At 44.0% G+C, this 17,348-nt stretch overlaps 1 protein-coding gene and 1 pseudogene across 3 annotated transcripts; one reads left to right on the plus strand and one right to left on the minus strand.

Annotated features, from left to right (window-relative positions):
* Positions 1 to 17,348, plus strand: part of LOC113099010 (zinc finger protein basonuclin-2-like) — a 233,811-nt pseudogene that overhangs the window by 108,210 nt on the left and 108,253 nt on the right.
* Positions 11,003 to 16,615, minus strand: LOC113099011 (mucin-5AC-like). Of its 3 annotated transcripts, none has more exons than XM_026264065.1 (2): positions 15,787 to 16,615; positions 11,003 to 11,699 (listed from the first exon to the last, which is right to left on the minus strand). In XM_026264065.1, exons 1-2 carry the CDS (start codon positions 16,556 to 16,558, stop codon positions 11,686 to 11,688), a joined length of 786 nt encoding a protein of 261 aa, XP_026119850.1. In that variant the 5' UTR covers positions 16,559 to 16,615; the 3' UTR covers positions 11,003 to 11,685. The 3 variants fall into 3 exon arrangements, with proteins under 3 accessions (XP_026119850.1, XP_026119849.1, XP_026119848.1); XM_026264064.1 differs by lacking the exon at positions 15,787 to 16,615 and adding an exon at positions 12,524 to 13,475 and having other exon boundaries at positions 11,003 to 11,306; XM_026264063.1 differs by lacking the exon at positions 15,787 to 16,615 and adding an exon at positions 12,524 to 13,475.

The raw sequence follows: 17,348 nt of genomic DNA on the forward strand, positions 1-17,348 counted from the left end.
TGTCGTAAGGCCAGCAGAGTGATGCCTGTTAGTGAGGGGCCATGCGTCAGCCCCCAGGAGGGAGCTACACTCCTAGTTGAGTGAGCTCTCACCCCTAGTGGGGTATGGCAGGTCTTGAGCCTGATAAGCCAGGACAATAGCATCCACTATCCAGTCGGATAACCTCTGCTTGGCGACAGCCTTTCCCTTCTGCTGGCCTCTGTAACAGACAAAGAGCTGCTCTGAGGTCCTAAGGCACTGAGTTCTGTCCATGAAGGTGTGGAGTGCACATACTGGACAGAGCAGCACAAGGGCTGGGACTGCCTGCTCCAGGGGCAGCACTTGCAAGTTCACCACCTGATCCCTAAAGGAGTGGTGGGAACTTTGGGCACGTACCCAGGCCGGGGTCTCAAGATAACGTGAGAGCTAGCCGGCCCGAATTCTAATCAGTCCGAACCTGACGAAGAGGTTCCACTTCAAAACATAGGCGTGTCTGTTGGACACGGCTCTAGCTGAAGTGATGGTAGCTACCACCTGTGGTGGCAAGGTACCTAAACCTTCCGTGACCCGTCCAGAACCCACACATGTAGGTTCCACAGATCAGGACGTGGGTGCCAGAGGGTGCCCCGTCTCTGAGAAAGAAGGTCCTTCCTCAGAGGAATTGGCCAGGGAGGGGCTGTCGCGAGGAGTACAAGTTCGGGGAACCAGGTCCGGCTGTGCCAAAAAGGCGCAACCATGAGAACCTGCTCCTCATCCTCCCTCATCTTGCACAACGTCTGTGCAAGAAGGCTCACGCATACTTTCGCAGGGGCAAACGCATACTTTCGCAGACCCAGCGGCCAGCTGTGTGCCATGGTGTCCGTGCCGAGAGTGCCCTCAGTCAGGGAGTAAAACAACTGGCAGTGGGAATTTTCTGGAGAGGCAAACAGGTCTACCTGAGCGTCTCCGAAACGTTCCCAAATCTGCTGAACCAACTGGGGGTGGAGTCTCCTTTCCCCGGGGTGAGACTGCTGCCGTGAGAGCTTGGCGGCTGCACGATTGAGCCTGCCTGGAATATGAATGGCACAAAGTGATCTCAGATGCTTGTGACTCCACAAGAGAAGATGGCGAGCGAGTTGCGACATGCGGTGGGAGCATAGACCACCCTGACGGTTGATGTACGCTACAGTTGCAGTGTTGTCCGTACGGACCAGAATGTGCTTGTCCTTCAGCAGGGCCCTGAAGCGTTGCAGAACAAGCCATACTACTAGCAACTCGAGGCAATTGACATGCCACTGAAGTCGGGGTCCTGTCCAGGAGCCCGACGCAGCATGCCCGTTGCACATGGCACCCCAGCCCGTGGCAGAGGAATCTGTTGACACAACAACATGTCTGGACACCGGTTCTAGGGGCACGCCTGCCCATAGAAACGAGGGGTCCAACCACGGGGTAAAGTTTCGGCGGCAGGCCGGAGTGATGGTCACTCGGAGCGTGCCCTGTTGCCATGCCCAACTCTGGACTCGGTCGTGAAGCCAGTGCTGAAGCAGTCTCATATGGAGTAATCCGAGCAGTATGACTGCCACTGCGGATGCCATATGCCCCAGGAGCCTCTGAAAGTGACTGCACACTCTTGTTCATTAGCCGCGCGAACATGGCAACTGAGTCTATTTCCATACCGAGAAAAGAGATCATCTGCACAGGAGAGAGCTTGCTCTTTTCCCAGTTGACCTGAAGACCCAGTCGGTTGAGGTGTCTGAGCACCAGATCCCTGTGCTCGCACAACCGCTCTCGAGAGTGAGCTAGGATCAGCCAGTCGTTGAGGTAGTTGAGGATACGGACACCTTGTTCCCTGAGAGGAGCCAGGGCTCCCTCTGCGACCTTCGTAAAGACGCGGGGAGACAGGGCCAACCCGAATGGGAGAACCTTGTACTGATATGCCTGCCCCTCGAAAGCAAACCGAAGAAACGGTCTGTGTCGAGGAAGAATGGAGACATGAAAGTAGACGTCCTTCAGGTCGAACAGTGCAAACCAATCGATCGGACGAATGTATTTGAAATGCGCTTGGGTGTTAGCATCTTGAATGGGAGTTGGCACGCAAGGTTCAAGGCACGCAAGTCCAGGATTGGCCATAACCCACCTGTCTTCTTGGGTACTATTAAGTAAGGGCTGTAAAAGCCGGACTTCATGTCGGCTGGATGGACCGGCTCTATTGCGCCCTTTGCTAGCAGGGTCGTGACCTCCGCGCGCATGACAGGGACATCTTTGCCCACCATCGTCGCGCGGACACCCTGAAACCTGGGGGGACGCCTGGTGAACTGAATCGCGTAGCCGAGCCTGAGCGTCTGGATTAGCCAGCGGTAAGGCCTGGGGAGCTCTAGCCAGGCTCCCAGAAAATGAACCAGCGGGGTCAAGGGGACTACAGGCGAACCCACGGTGGAGCAGACAGCCGCGACATGGGAGCCATAGCGTCCCTTAGTGGGGCCGGATTGCAGGCACTCATTTGACTCCAAGTAGCAAAGAGGGCGTGAGAACGCGAAGCATTCTCGAGCCGGCTTTGCATGGAAACTGGCAAGGCGACGCAGCCGAATCCTCATCTCCCGAGGACTCAAGCCCGCCATGTGATGCGGCGATCGATATACGGTCCTCTTCCGACCCGAATGAGATGTCAGGAGCCTGAGAGGGTCCAGCAAACTCATCCGCAAACTCAACCGGCTGCGGCATATGTGAGGGGGGTGTGGCCTAAGGAGGTTGGCTCGTCGGGGAAGCCCACACAGTAACCCTCAGATCACCCTGGCCACCAGCCGAAGTAGCCCTCTTTTTTAAAGAGCTAGAACGGGGTGTGGCAGAGGGGACTCTATACCTTTTAAGGTAATTGAGTCTCAATCTCAATGCCGAGATGGTCATGTCCCCGCAATGAGAACATGAGCCATCCACGAACGCAGTCTCAGCATGCTGGAAGCCCGGACACGTGACACATCAATCGTAGCCGTCACGAGGAGCGATGTATCGATCGCACCCAGAAACACACGGACGTTTTTAAAAAAAAACACAAATCAGCCCGTCTCTCTTTTGTGAAAGAAAATTGCTCTTTCAGAGGTGTTGAAGTACTCAGGGGAATGCAGGAGCTTATGCAGGAAACTGTCTCGACTCTGGAGGGTCAACGAGAACCTGACTCGACTCTGGAGGGTCAACAGGAACCTGACTCGTCTCTGGAGGGTCAACGGGAACCTGACTCGACTCTGGAGGGTCAACGGGAACCTGACTTGACTCTGGAGGGTCAACTGTGGCTGTCATTCTGTGCAGAGGCACTTGACAAGTGGCCATCTTGTACCATGACTCTGGATGTCCACCAGATTGGAAATGTCCAAGTATCGTACCAGAAGTTCAGAATTTTCGTACTTGGAAGAAAATTATTACATTTAACAGTTAACTACATTTTGACATGACCTGCAAATTACCATAGGAGTATGGTTGGACGGAAGCAGTGCGAAAAAATACTATCCCATAATTTTGCACAGAAATCTGACAATAAATGTGACACACCCAGCTTTTCATATGCACACCCAGAGTCTCTTTTCTGGCTACGCTACTGATATGTACTATTATAAAGTATACTATTATAAAGTGTACCATAACTTAAAGGGGGGGTGAAATGCTCGTTTTCACTCAATATCCTGTTAATCTTGAGTACCTATAGAGTAGTACTGCATCCTTCATAACTCCAAAAAGTCTTTATTTTTATTATATTTATAAGAGAAAGATAGTCTGTACCGATTTTTCCCGGAAAAACACGAGCACCTAGAGGCGTGACGTGTGGGCGGAGCTAAAGAATCACGAGCGCCAGTAGGCTTTTGAGTTGAGAGCATGTGGAAGCTGTGACACAGATCCAGAGGCTGAAATTTAACAAGAGCAGCATCAGCAAAGGCGGTATGCTATGTGGTATGTACTGAAACTGTATATATTTGCTTAGCGGTTTTGGACAATGACTAAGTTCCACATTATGTCGTCTTTTTTTATTTTATTTATTTTTTAAGCTGTACATGTGGAAAGTGCAGTTTGATGAACATCGCATGTTGTTTACTTGATGTGCTTACGCGCTGATAGCTAAGTTAACAACACAGAGATATTTGAAGCAGTTTTACTCACCGCCTGCGGTTCCAACACACGATCGTGACCCTTTTTCGTTGGGACTGCATTATCCTTAAGAAATAAACGATGTGCAATCCGAAATGCAGGGAACAAACAAAAACACTTGCACAACTCTGTTGATGCTCTGTAAAAATAAACTCCATCCACTGGTCCCTTAATGCTGTTTCTCTTTTGGTAATCTGTGCAGGGTTGTCTTGCCCTGGCAACCAAGGCTCTCGCTCTGATCAGGCTGTGCTCAGCCTCTCAGTGCTCTGCTATACGGGAGCGCGCGCTCTTCCGGCAGAAGAGCGCGCACTTAGGACCCATATATGGAAATTCCGCTCCATCTAACGTCACACAGAGCCATACTCGAAAAAAACTTTCCGAAACTTGTGACAAACCGGAAGAGGTTTTTTTGGAACAAAAATACTCCTTCAAATGTACAACTTAATTTTTGAAACTTTGTCCATGTTTAGCATGGGAATCCAAATCTTTAACAGTGTAAAAAAACTCAGTATGCATGAAATAGCATTTCACCCCCCCTTTAATGCAAGATTATTGTAATAATTCAAGTCTAAATGATCCATAGAGTGAATATGATCAGTAGAGAATACTTTGGAGCATACTCTTAAATGGGAGTAGAAGAGCATGCACACGTGCATGTCTGAGTGTATGCTGGCTGCCAAAGACTTGCATGCTAGATTCACATGCTCTTTTGTTGTTTTGCTTTTTGTTCTGATCTGTTGTCCGAGTCAAGTCAAGTCAAGTCACCTTTATTTATATAGCGATTTAAACAAAATACGTTGCGTCAAAGCAACTGAACAACATTCATTAGGATAACAGTGTGTCAATACTGCAAAATGACAGTTAAAGGCAGTTCATCATTGAATTCAGTGATGTCATCTCTGTTCAGTTAAACAGTGTCTGTGCATTTATTTGCAATCAAGTCAACGATATCGCTGTAGATGAAATGACCCCAACTAAGCAAGCCAGAGGCGACAGCGGCAAGGAACCGAAACTCCATCGTTGATAGAATAGAGAAAAAAATCTTGGGAGAAACCAGGCTCAGTTGGGGGGCCAGTTCTCCTCTGACCAGACAAAACCAGTATTTCAATTCCAGGCTGCAGCAAAGTCAGATTGTGCAGACGAATCATCTGTTTCCTGTGGTCTTGTCCTGGTGGTCCTCTGAGACAAGGTCTTTACAGGGAATCTGTGTCTGGGGCTCTAGTTGTCCTGGTCTCCGCTGTCTTTCAGGGATGTAGAGGTCCTTTCTAGGTGCTGATCCACCATCTGGTCTGGATACGTACTGGATCCGGGTGACTGCAGTGACCCTCTGATCTGGATACAGACTGGATCTGGTGGCTACGGTGACCTCGAATAAGAGAGAAACAGACAAATATTAGTGTAGATGCCATTCTTCTACTGATGTAGCTAGTACATAGGGTGTTATGGGAAGTGTTCCCGGTTCCGGTTTACCTAATTAATGCAGCCTAAAAATCCTTTAACGGATTTGGATATTAAAAGCATATTAGTATGTGTAAGCCAGGTTAAATAGATGGGTCTTTAATCTAGATTTAAACTGCAAGAGTGTGTCTGCCTCCTGAAAAATGTTAGGTAGGTTATTCCAGAGTTTAGGCGCCAAATAGGAAAAGGATCTGCCGCCCACAGTTGATTTTGATATTCTAGGTATTATCAAATTGCAGCGGACGCAGAGGATTATAATGTAAAAGGAGCTCATTCAAATACTGAGGTGCTAAACCATTCAGGGCTTTATAAGTAATAAGCAATATTTTAAAATCTATACGATGTTTGATAGGGAGCCAGTGCAGTGTTGACAGGACCGTGCTAATATTGTCATACTTCCTGGTTCTAGTAAGAACTCTTGCTGCTGCATTTTGGACTAGCTGTAGTTTGTTTACTAAGCGTGCAGAACCACCACCCAATAAAGCATTACAATAATCTAACCTTGAGGTCATAAATGCATGGATTAACATTTCTGCATTTGACATTGAGAGCATAGGCCGTAATTTAGATAGATTTTTGAGATGGAAAAATGCAGTTTTACAAATGCTAGAAATGTGGCTTCCTAAGGAAAGATTGCGATCAAATAGCACACCTAGGTTCCTAAATGATGAAGAAGAATTGACAGAGCAACCATCAAGTCTTAGACCGTGTTCTAGGTTATTACAAGCAGAGTTTTTAGGTCCTATAATTAACACCTCTGTTTTTTTTTTTTCGAATTTAGCAGTAATAAATTACTCGTCATCCAGTTTTTTATATCGACTATGCATTCCATTAATTTTTCAAGTTGGTGTGTTTCACCGGGCCGCAAAGAAATATAGAGCTGAGTATCGTCAGCATAACAGTGAAAGCTAACACCATGTTTCCTGATGATATCTCACAAGGGTAACATATAAAGCGTGTCTTGACTTCTGATAACTGTGTGCTCTTCTTGGGCCCTTTAGAAGAGGGCTTGTGTGTATGCATGTGTTGGGGGAGGGTTTGCATCTTTCTAAACATCTCCTGTTAGTATGTGGGGTGATGTGTGAAAAATGGACAAGAAACCTGATAGTGCCAGCACACTCCCTCTTTCTAGTCCTTTGCCACACTCTTCTTTCCCTTCTCCTCTCCCAGCTGTAAGATGTAAGCTAGAACACCAGCCTGACAGAAATGGAGACCAGATGACTGTATTTCTCTGCTGTCACTTGGCCATTCCCCAACAGATGGAATTCCGATCAGTCTGGGCTGTCTCTTGTTCTTTTGGAAAGGGGGAGTGAGGAGGAGGAGTACGGAAAGTGGAGGAAGGGCCATGGCAGCCAACTTGTCGATTCGCCCCAGGCTTAGCGACTTTCCCAGTAATGTTCTTGTCCTTGTAGAACATTCGGCTTTCGCTGGCTTCCTTTAGCTCTTTTATGGGAAACAGTTTCTCTGACTCTGACATAGAATCTAGGAGAGCCAGATGGAACTGCTAAGCCAAGCAATCTCCTTCCTTGCCCTGTCCTCTTCTCTCCACTTTCCTTCAGTGCTGAAACACCCCACAGCAATTCATTTACCCAGCCTCCCCCTTTTCTCCCACAGGGACAGACCAGGGTGTCCACACAATAAGCCTATTTTATTCAGATAAACCTGACATCTGGGTGCAGCATGCTTAGCCCATCTTGCATAGAACAAAGGAATTTGTAGGGAGCAAAACCCATCGTGCTTCAGTGAGGCACAATACGCTCCCTTCCTGATACATTTAATGAAGGATGTCCTCAAGCCAAGAGACATGATTTGATTAAGAGAGGAGGTAACAGACCCCAGAAAACAGCAACCACAAGCTGCCTGACAGTCATTACACAGACAAGAACACATCACACAGTAGCCCTTCGGTGACATGAGTGCATTTCACTCAAGTAAATGCACTGAAAAGGACACAGTGAAATATATATATATATATATATATATATATATATATATATATATATATATATATATATATATATATATATATATATATATATATATATAATATAACAATATGCAATAATTCCACCTTCAGAAACACTGTGGCTCCACAAAAATGTAACTGCAAAAGTACCCCCCAACCCTTTTCAACTCTCTCCAATACAGAAGTATCACAAATCTTGAATTAATATCTGTTTGAGGCTGAGCAGAAATGTATTATATAGATAACTGGCATTTAGTTAACGGTTCACAGAATCTGCAATGCATAAGAAAAACATGAGACAAACCTCTTCAGTCTGTACTCCGAAAGTCAAGTATTTTAGGCAAGGCAAGGCAAGGCAAGTTTATTTATATAGAACATTTAGTACACAATGGTAATTCAAAGTGCTTTACATAAAAGAAAGTAAAATAATCATGAAGAAAAATAATAACAAAAATAAAACAATTTTAAAACTTTTAAAATGATTAAAACATTTAAAAACAGTTAGAAAATGATTTAACATAAAAAAATAAAAAAAAAATAAAAAAAAATAAAAGAAAACAGTGAAAATATAGTGCAATCAGTTCGGACATTGCACAGTGCTCACTCAATAAATGCACAGCTAAAAAGATGTGTTTTGATTCTAGATTTAAATGTGACTAGTGTTTTAGCACATCTGATCTCTTCTGGAAGCTGATTCCAACTGCAGGCAGCATAGTAACTAAGGGCGGAATCCCATTGTTTTGTGTGAACCCTTGGTATTTCTAACTGACTTGATCCTAGTGATCTGAGTGTTAGGTTTATATTCAGTGAACATATCTGCAATATATTTCGGTCCTAGGTCATTTAGTGACTTATATACAAGTAAAAGTACTTTAAAATCAATCCTAAATGTAACTGGAAGCCAGTGTAAGGACCTGAGGACTGGTGTGATATGCTCAGATTTTCTGGTTCTAGTCAGAATCCTGGCAGCAGCATTCTGGATGAGCTGCAGCTGTCTAATGGTCTTTTTGGAAAGGCCAGTGAGGAGCCCATTACAATAGTCCACCCTGCTGGTGATAAAGGCATGAACAAGTTTCTCCAAGTCTTGACTGGAAACAAAACATCTAATTCTTGCAATGTTTTTTAAATGATAGTATGCTGATTTAGTTACTGCTTTGACATGACTACTGAAACTAAGGTCTGTCTCCAGAATCACACCAAGATCCCTGACTTGATTTTTAGTTGTTTGACCCCTAGAGTCAAGGTATGCATTCACCTTGAACACTTCATCTTTGTTTCCAAATGCAATGACTTCAGTTTTTCCCTTATTTAACTGAAGATAGTTCTGGCACATCCAACTATTAATTTCATCAATGCATTGGCAGAGGGAGTCAACGGGGATGTAGTCATTTGGAGATAAGGCTAGGTAAATCTGGGTATCATCAGCATAGCTGTGGTAGGCAATTTGGTTCTTTCTCATTATTTGACTTAGTGGAAGCATATACAGGCTAAACAAGAGCGGTGCAAGAATTGAGCCTAGTGGGACTCCGCATGTCATGGACGTCCACTTAGACTTATGCTCTCCTATACTCACATAATAGCCTCTCCCTTCTAAGTATGATCTGAACCATTTGAGTACCATCCCAGAAAGCCCGACCCAGTTTTCCAATCTCTCTAGTAGTATGTTATGGTCGACAGTGTCAAACGCAGCACTGAGATCTAGCAATACCAGCACCAATATTTTGCCAGAGTCACAATTTAAGCGAATATCATTTATTATCTTAATGAGTGCTGTCTCTGTGCTGTGATGCGGTCGGAAACCAGATTGAAAATTGTCCAGGTATCCATTTGAGTTTAAGTATTTGTTCAGCTGATTAAAAACTACCTTTTCTATAATTTTGCCTATAAAAGGAAGATTAGATATTGGTCTAAAATTGCTCAAAATTGTGTTATCAAGATTGTTTTTTTCAGGAGGGGCTTAACAACTGCAGTTTTTAAGGAGTTTGGAAATGTCCCAGAAAGAAGTGAGGCATTCACCACTTCTAAGAAATCTGCTTTTAGTAGTCAAGCACAATTTGGAAAAAGATGTGGGAAGTGTGTCAAGACAACAGGTTGACGATTTTAGTTGCTGCACTACGTCTTCCAGAATTTTGCTATCAATTGTTTCAAAAATAGACATAGTATCTTTTTGATATTTTGGCCGAATCTGTCTGACCACTGCATTACTTGAGGATGTGCTAATCGCCTTCCTGATATTTATGATCTTCTCAGAAAAGAAAGAAGCAAACTCATTGCATTTGCTGTCTGAGAGCATATCACTGGGAATCTGACTTGGGGGGGGGTTTGTCAGTCTCTCAACAGTGGCAAAAAGAGTACGGGTGTTATTTAAGTTACTGTTTATAAGGTTTGAAAAGAAATTCTGTCTAGCTGTGGCTAGTTTCACATTTCACATTAAAAGCATGAAGACTCTCTTTATAGATGCTATAGTGAATTTCAAGTTTCGTCTTCCTCCACATCCGCTCGGCTTTTCTGCATTGTCTTTTCATAGTCTGAACTGCTGTTGATCTTCTCCAAACTGATTTATGTCTGTTTGTTTTCTTACTGACTATTATTGGAGCAATATCATCAATAACATTCTTAACTTTTGAGTTAAAGGAATAAAGGAGAATATCAACAGAGTCTGCAGAAATGCTTGGTTTTAAATATATAGCCTCCATAAATAGTACACTTGTGTTCTCGTTTATGCATCTCCTTCTGACAGAGACAGATCTAGATCCAGTGGTAGCAGAGATCAATATATCAAAGAAAATACAGAAGTGATCAGATAGTGCTATGTCCTTAGTAAAAATGGATGAAATGTTTAGACCCCTACTGATGATTAGATCCAGAGTGTGTCCACCTTTGTGTGTGGGTCCATGCACATGCTGAATCAGGTCAAAGGTGTTTAGAACCGTTATCATTTTTTTTTTTTTGTAGTTTTGTTTTCTGCATTATCTATGTGAATATTAAAATCCCCTGCAATTGCAAAACAGTCAAACTCTGAGGAAATTATTGATAACATTTCTGTGACCTCTTCAACAAAGGGTGGAGAGTATTTTGGAGGCCTGTAAATAATAATAAACAGAATGCGTGGGGCACCTTTCAGCACAATTCCTAGATATTTGAAAGACAGGTACTGACCAAATGACACTTGCTTGCATTGATAGACATCTTTAAATAGAGCAGCTACACCCCCACCTCTCCTAACAGTCCTGCAAACACTCATGTAAGTGAAGTTAGGAGGGGCTGCTTCATTTAGGATTGTTGCACTGCAGCTGTCTTCTAGCCATGTTTCATTTAGAAACATAAAATCCAGATTGTTTGTGGTTATAAAGTCATTGATTAGAAATGTTTTTTTTTTGTTTGTTTGTTTTTTTAGTGAGCGAATGTTTAAAAGTGCTAACTTGATGGCAGTGCTTTGTGTATTTACATCAATCTTAGTTCTACCAGAAAGACTCGGAGAAGATATTGAAACAATTCATACATTTATTTATGACCCAGCAAGCTGTATGTTTGTATTTGGCGTAGGCCCCATTCGTAAATAGCTGTCCGAGGGTACGGATTCAGTATTTCCTGCCTGAAGATGAAGGCAGGGGCGCAGCCGACCCCCGTGACGTTTTAGGAGGGACCATCCTGGTGGTGGTGGTATGGTTGGAGGGGAAGAACATCCTGTGGTGGTAAGGGAGATGGAGGGAAGATGCTTGTTATTGTTGAGGGAGGAGCCAATCTTGGTGGTGGAGGGGTGGGTGGTGGCGAGTGACGTGTTCAGCATCTGCAAACTCAGACAAGTGTAAGCACAGGTTCTTTTATACTTCTATTATTAGAACGTGATTGGACGATTGAAAAGGTAATAGGTGACGCTAACAATTGAGTCTTCCTGGCAGAACTTATGCTAAAGCTTCCATTTCTACCAGAAAGACTCGGAGAAGATATTGAAACAATTCATACATTTATTTATGACCCAGCAAGCTGTATGTTTGTATTTGGCGTAGGCCCCATTCGTAAATAGCTGTCCGAGGGTACGGATTCAGTATTTCCTGCCTGAAGATGAAGGCAGGGGCGCAGCCGACCCCCAAAAACTAGTGGAAGAATAATTCTATTGGAATGGAGCCTACCCCCAGAAATGGAAAATTAATATACTTGCCGGCTGTCTATCTTGACGTACCTAAAAGAGAGAAAAATGAATAAATAAATAAATAAAATAATTAGCAATGAACAATCATGATAGACATGAAAACTTCAATAACTTGTTTTAACAGTTTATAATAGGGTTCCAATTATTAATTATATATATATATATTTCTTTTTTTTTTTTTTTTTTTTTTTTTTTATACACGTGACGAGCCACACATAGACAAGGCCACGCTGAGCCACATAGACAAGGCCACGCTGAGCCACATAGACAAGGCCACGCTGAGCCACATAGACAAGGCCACGCTGAGCCACACATAGACAAGGCCACGCTGAGCCACATAGACAAGGCCACGCTGAGCCACATAGACAAGGCCACGCTGAGCCACATAGACAAGGCCACGCTGAGCCACACATAGACAAGGCCACGCTGAGCCACACATAGACAAGGCCAAGCTGAGCCACACATAGACAAGGCCACGCTGAGCCACACATAGACAAGGCCACGCTGAGCCACACAAGACGAGGCCGCGCTGAGCCACACTTGGACGAGGCCGCGCTGAGCCACACATAGACGAGGCCGCGCTGAGCCACACATAGACGAGGCCGCGCTGAGCCACACATAGACTAGGCCACGCAGAGCCACATAGACAAGGCCACGCAGAGCCACATAGACAAGGCCACGCTGAGCCACATAGACAAGGCCACGCAGAGTCACATAGAGAAGGCCACACTGAGCCACACATAGACAAGGTGACGCAGAACAACGCAACTAATACATGGCATGAATTATGAAAACTGTACTTTGACAGATAGATAGAGCATGGCACCACCACCAGTAGTTGCATAGGAATTTACCTGAATTATTATTGCAGAGCTTGCTGAGCTTCGAGGATGGTCTTAAGGTCAGGTCTTATGTAAGACTCAAAAGCGGAGGAAGACCATCTTCCCAGAATCTTAATAGCTGTTGTAGGAACGCCGCGTTCGGCTGCTGTAGTAGCTGCTCCTATCCTAAATGAGTGTCCAGTATACAGGGAAGGGGATAGGCTACAGTTTTTAAGGACAGAAACTAGATGAGATCTGAACCAGGTTTTAGAAAGAGGAGCTCCGTTAGAGAGTGAGAATAGAGGTGAGTGATCTGAGGATCTAGGGCGAATTTTGAGGAATCTAATCATAGATGTGAAGGGACAGAAATTATTGCTTATTTTGGATATTGTTATGGAAACACCAGAACCAGAAGAGTCATTTTTAGAGTGTTTAAGAAAAAGTGTAAAGAAGTTAGGAGAGAAATGTAAGTCAGAGAGACAGAGACCACGGACAGGATCAAAACGTTTAGATGCTGAAGTGAATTCGCCTGGGCGCATAAATCCATAGAAAGCAGTTAAGAACACTGCTTCTAGCAGAATATTGGAGTATATGGAAAAAAGGCCATTGCGTAGGGAAAGGATTAATCTTTGCAACAGAGGCAAAGAAAAAGGCAACCTTTTGTCGGGGGAATTCGTAGAGGATTTAGCGAAGCCTTTGAGCAGTAATCTAACGGAAGAATCAGTGAAGAGACTTGGAAAATCGGGATTAAAATATTTAGCATAAAATTGAATCCCAGCGAGCAATCTGCGAATTGAGGAAATTTTTAAATTGCGATTTTCGAAATTAAAAACAAGGAACGAGCAAACCGTGGTAACCAGAATAGGAAATAAAGGTATCTGAAAGGAGTAGCAAAACATTAGAAAAGAAGACCAAGCTGAAGTGTAAGCTTTAAAAGTTGAAGGAGCAACTCCTTTAGACATGTAATGCCTAGCTGATTTTTGCAAATCGTCTAATTTAACATAGTTGCTGATAGGGGAGGGCAGGGTGTTGGTTCTGTATTGGCTGAAGGGCAAAGTCGTCTGAACGTCTGAAAACGAAAGCGGGAGAGCGCGTCAGCAATAACGTTGCAGTGCCCTGGTATATGAGCAGCTTTAATAATAAAATTGAAAGTGACGGATTGCCAGATTAAACGCCTCAAAAAAGGCATGATCGTTTGGCACGATGACCTGCCTTTATTGATAATGGCAACAGTGGCTTCGTTGTCGCAAAACAGCAAAATGCGTTTCCTTGACCACGCTGAACCCCAGATTACACTAGCAACTACCAGAGGATAAATCTCGTAGAGCGCAGAAGACACGGAACCTGATTCTTTCTTAGGGAATTTGTTTGGCCACTTCTCTGCGAACCATTGCCCTCGAAAAAACCCACCGAAGCCGATGGATGGGGCAGCATCGGTAAATAAATGAAGGTCTGCGGAGGATTCAAAGGCGTCATTGTAAAAGAAAGAAATACCGTTCCAATCATTAAGCAACTGAGTCCAAAATTTTATATCGGAGAGACAACCGTCATCTACCTGGATCGGATCGCTTAATTTTTGGACGGAATGGGCCATAGTTAACAGCCGAGAGATAAATGTTCTGCCTTGTGGTATGATGCTCATGGCGAAATTGAGGTGACCGAGCAGAGAGAGCATGTCTCGTTTCGTGACGCAGCGTAGAGAGGAAAAAGATTCCAGAAATGACCTGATCCTTAGGAGTTTCTCTTGTGGCAAAGAAGCTTGCATTTTGACTGTGTCAAGGGAAATGCCTAAGAATTCTAACGAAGTAGAAGGGCCTAATGTTTTTTCGGCAGAGAGTGGAACGCCGACGTCGCTAAATATTTGTTTAAGAATACTAAGGATGGAAGATTGTGAAGATGGAAAGTCGACTAGCAGAAAATCGTCTAGTAAATGCAAAACGAAAGGAAGCTTACAGATGTTCAGTAGAATCCAACACAGAGCTTCTGAGAGACTGTTGAAAATATGCGGGCTACTTCTACAACCGAACGTCAGCCTCACAGCGAAGTAGAATTTTGAGTTCCATTTCACTCCAAAATACGGCCAATCAGATGGGTGAATTGGAATAATTTTAAAAGCGTCGGTAATGTCAGCTTTGGCTAACCAAGCGCCAGGACCAGCTAATTTTATTAACTGGATGGCGTTATCCACCGTAGCGTAATGAAGAGAAAAAGGTGTTAGGGGAATGTTTTCGTTAACGCTAGCTATGTTGGAGGAATGTGGAGAAGACATATCAAAGATTAGACGTTTTTTACCGGAATATTTGCGAGTTGCGATGCCGATGGCATTAATCCGAAAAGGAGAAAAAGGAGGAGAAGTGAAGGGGCCGATAACATATCCTTTATTAACCTCTTTATCTAAAAGAACTGACACCACTTCAGGTTCCTGTCTTGCGGATTGCAAATTTTTTGCAACAAAAGAGGCAGAAAGAGGAGAGAGGATACCCACCCGAAACCCTTGGGACAAACCGGTGATTAAATAATCAACAAATACCGGATCGGGGTGAGAAGAGAGGTAGCTTGAAAGGTTGGGAATATTAATAGGAGTAGATGGGTGTTTATTCAAAATTTTTTCCGAATTAGGGTTTTCCCTCGGGGTGCAGGTTTGTACCGGCGTGGACAAACAGATTTCGGGTGTGGATCCTTGCAAACACTACAAATATGAGCAAATTTGCAGTTAGGAAAAGAACAAACGGCCTCATTAAATTGAAAACATAGAGGTACGTTATTGAATTCTGCCGTAGTAGAGCGACCTCTGGAGTTTGAAGAGAGGCTTACATTTTCAGGACCGTGGACAGCGGCTGGAGCGTTACTAGCAAACGCTTTAGGGCAAAATGAAGCCTTGTGACCGTGAGCGCTGCAAATAGCGCATGTTAAGCTCTTTTGGCCTCCGAAATGGCGGACGAGCAGTTCGGTGTCGGTAACTGACCAGTCTAGTCTTGAATTAAAAAGTGAGATAAAGGAGGCAGATTTTGCTGAGAAGGACTTGTGGTACTCGTAAAATAGAGTTCCCCCGTATCTTTGACTGAAGTCCGCCATCATTGATAGATAAAGATCTAGCTCTTCCCTTCTCTCGGGGTATGTTTGACACAGAATGTCTCTATAAATACTGAATGCAATGACGAATTCGCCAAACGAGAGATTTCGTTGTAAACGGGGATCGGAAGTTTTAAGAAGTACTGCCACGTCACCACAGTCGACCATTTTCCTGTCGGCAGCAGGCGAAGGAAGCAGTAAGGTAGCAAGATTGATGTCCTTACCTTGGATGATATTGCTTCTTAAATGGTTAGACACTGTTGCGGCGGCTGGTGGAACAAAACGCCTACCGAATGCTTGTGCTGGAGTTGCTGTGGAAAGGTTGAAGTTTGAGGAAGCCGGTGAAGCGGAGACATTTTGAAAAGGCGTCTGGATAGTGAGCTGAGAAGGTGGCGAGGAAGCTGAAGTCGATGGCATGCTCTGATAGTTACTAATTCCAGAAGGAGGAGGACGAGATTGTGGAATAGCTGAGGAGTGTATTGCCGGATCTGTACTTGAGTGGGAACTGGTAAAAGAATGTTCGAGGTTAGTCATTTTTGATTGTAGTTCTTTGACTGTTTTGGAGAGATTTTGAACAGCAGAGATGAGATGTAGATTTGTATCGGTGGATTCGATGCATTGAGGTGGAGACGGAGCTCTGGCAAGTTGTGATGTTCTTTTTGCGGGAACGGGTGAAGATGATTTAGCCGTTCTTTTCCTTCCGGATTGTTTTGTCTGAGTTGTCGATGTTGAAGGTTTTGGAGTTGTTTGGGTAGGAACCGGGGGATAGCCTAGCGTGTTATAGGCGAGGGAAAGTATATCTTCTCTTGAGAGACCTTGGCTTATTGGTATTCCGGCGTTTTCGAGAGCTTTGTATATATTTTCCGAAGACCACTGAGCCCATGGTGAAGTGCGGCATTGTAAACGCGAACTTCGGCGAGCGGTAACAGGAGATGGCGGGACGATTTCATTGTCGGAGTCGGAGTAATCACAAATGTATTGCGAGTTTTGAGACATTTTTTTTTTTTTTTTTTTTTTTTTTTTTTTGGTCGGCAACTGAACGCGAGCAATCGAGTGACGTGTTCAGCATCTGCAAACTCAGACAAGTGTAAGCACAGGTTCTTTTATACTTCTATTATTAGAACGTGATTGGACGATTGAAAAGGTAATAGGTGACGCTAACAATTGAGTCTTCCTGGCAGAACTTATGCTAAAGCTTCCATTTTGATGCATAATAGGCCACAGATTAGATGAGTTTGCCCTTCGGCTTGAGATGGCCTTAGACTTTCTATCACGTGATAAAACTGAAACAGAGAAAGCTACAGGCACACTGGGTTCCCGCTTGTTCTGTAAGCATTTGTGAATGTTGCTGCTATTATAGCGGGGACCCGAAACATATCACTGAGAGCTGCTATCAGTTGTTTTTTTTAGTGCAAGTATTTTCAGTCAGTCAAACCTCTGAGTCTCACAAATTTTTTCTTTCTCTAAAATTCACCTCACTCGACTTCTAATCTCACTTCCATTTTAGGTAGTCTAGCTCTCTTCAGAAATTTTTTATTTGATTCTTAACCAAACCTTTTATGCACTATCTGCCTCCTGAACCCCCCTTCTCGTTTCGTGCTATGTCCCATCCCTTTACCTCCATCTTCTCCTCAGACTCCCATCTTCATCTAACCTGCTTTTTGTTATCCCTGGCTAATGCTTCGTCCACCAGCTCTGTGGAGCCACAGTGTTTCTGAAGGTGGAATTCTTGCATATGGTTATGATTTCAGTATGTCAAGCTGAATTTGAGTTTTAAGGCATATGA

This window comes from Carassius auratus, unplaced genomic scaffold (assembly GCF_003368295.1).
Source record: "Carassius auratus strain Wakin unplaced genomic scaffold, ASM336829v1 scaf_tig00216830, whole genome shotgun sequence".
NCBI lineage: Eukaryota > Metazoa > Chordata > Actinopteri > Cypriniformes > Cyprinidae > Carassius > Carassius auratus.

Bases quoted from the DNA above. Each gene is read 5' to 3' on its own strand.
- LOC113099011 (XM_026264064.1), bottom strand. From the start codon at position 13,452: ATGTCTAAAGGAGTTGCTCCTTCAACTTTTAAAGCTTACACTTCAGCT.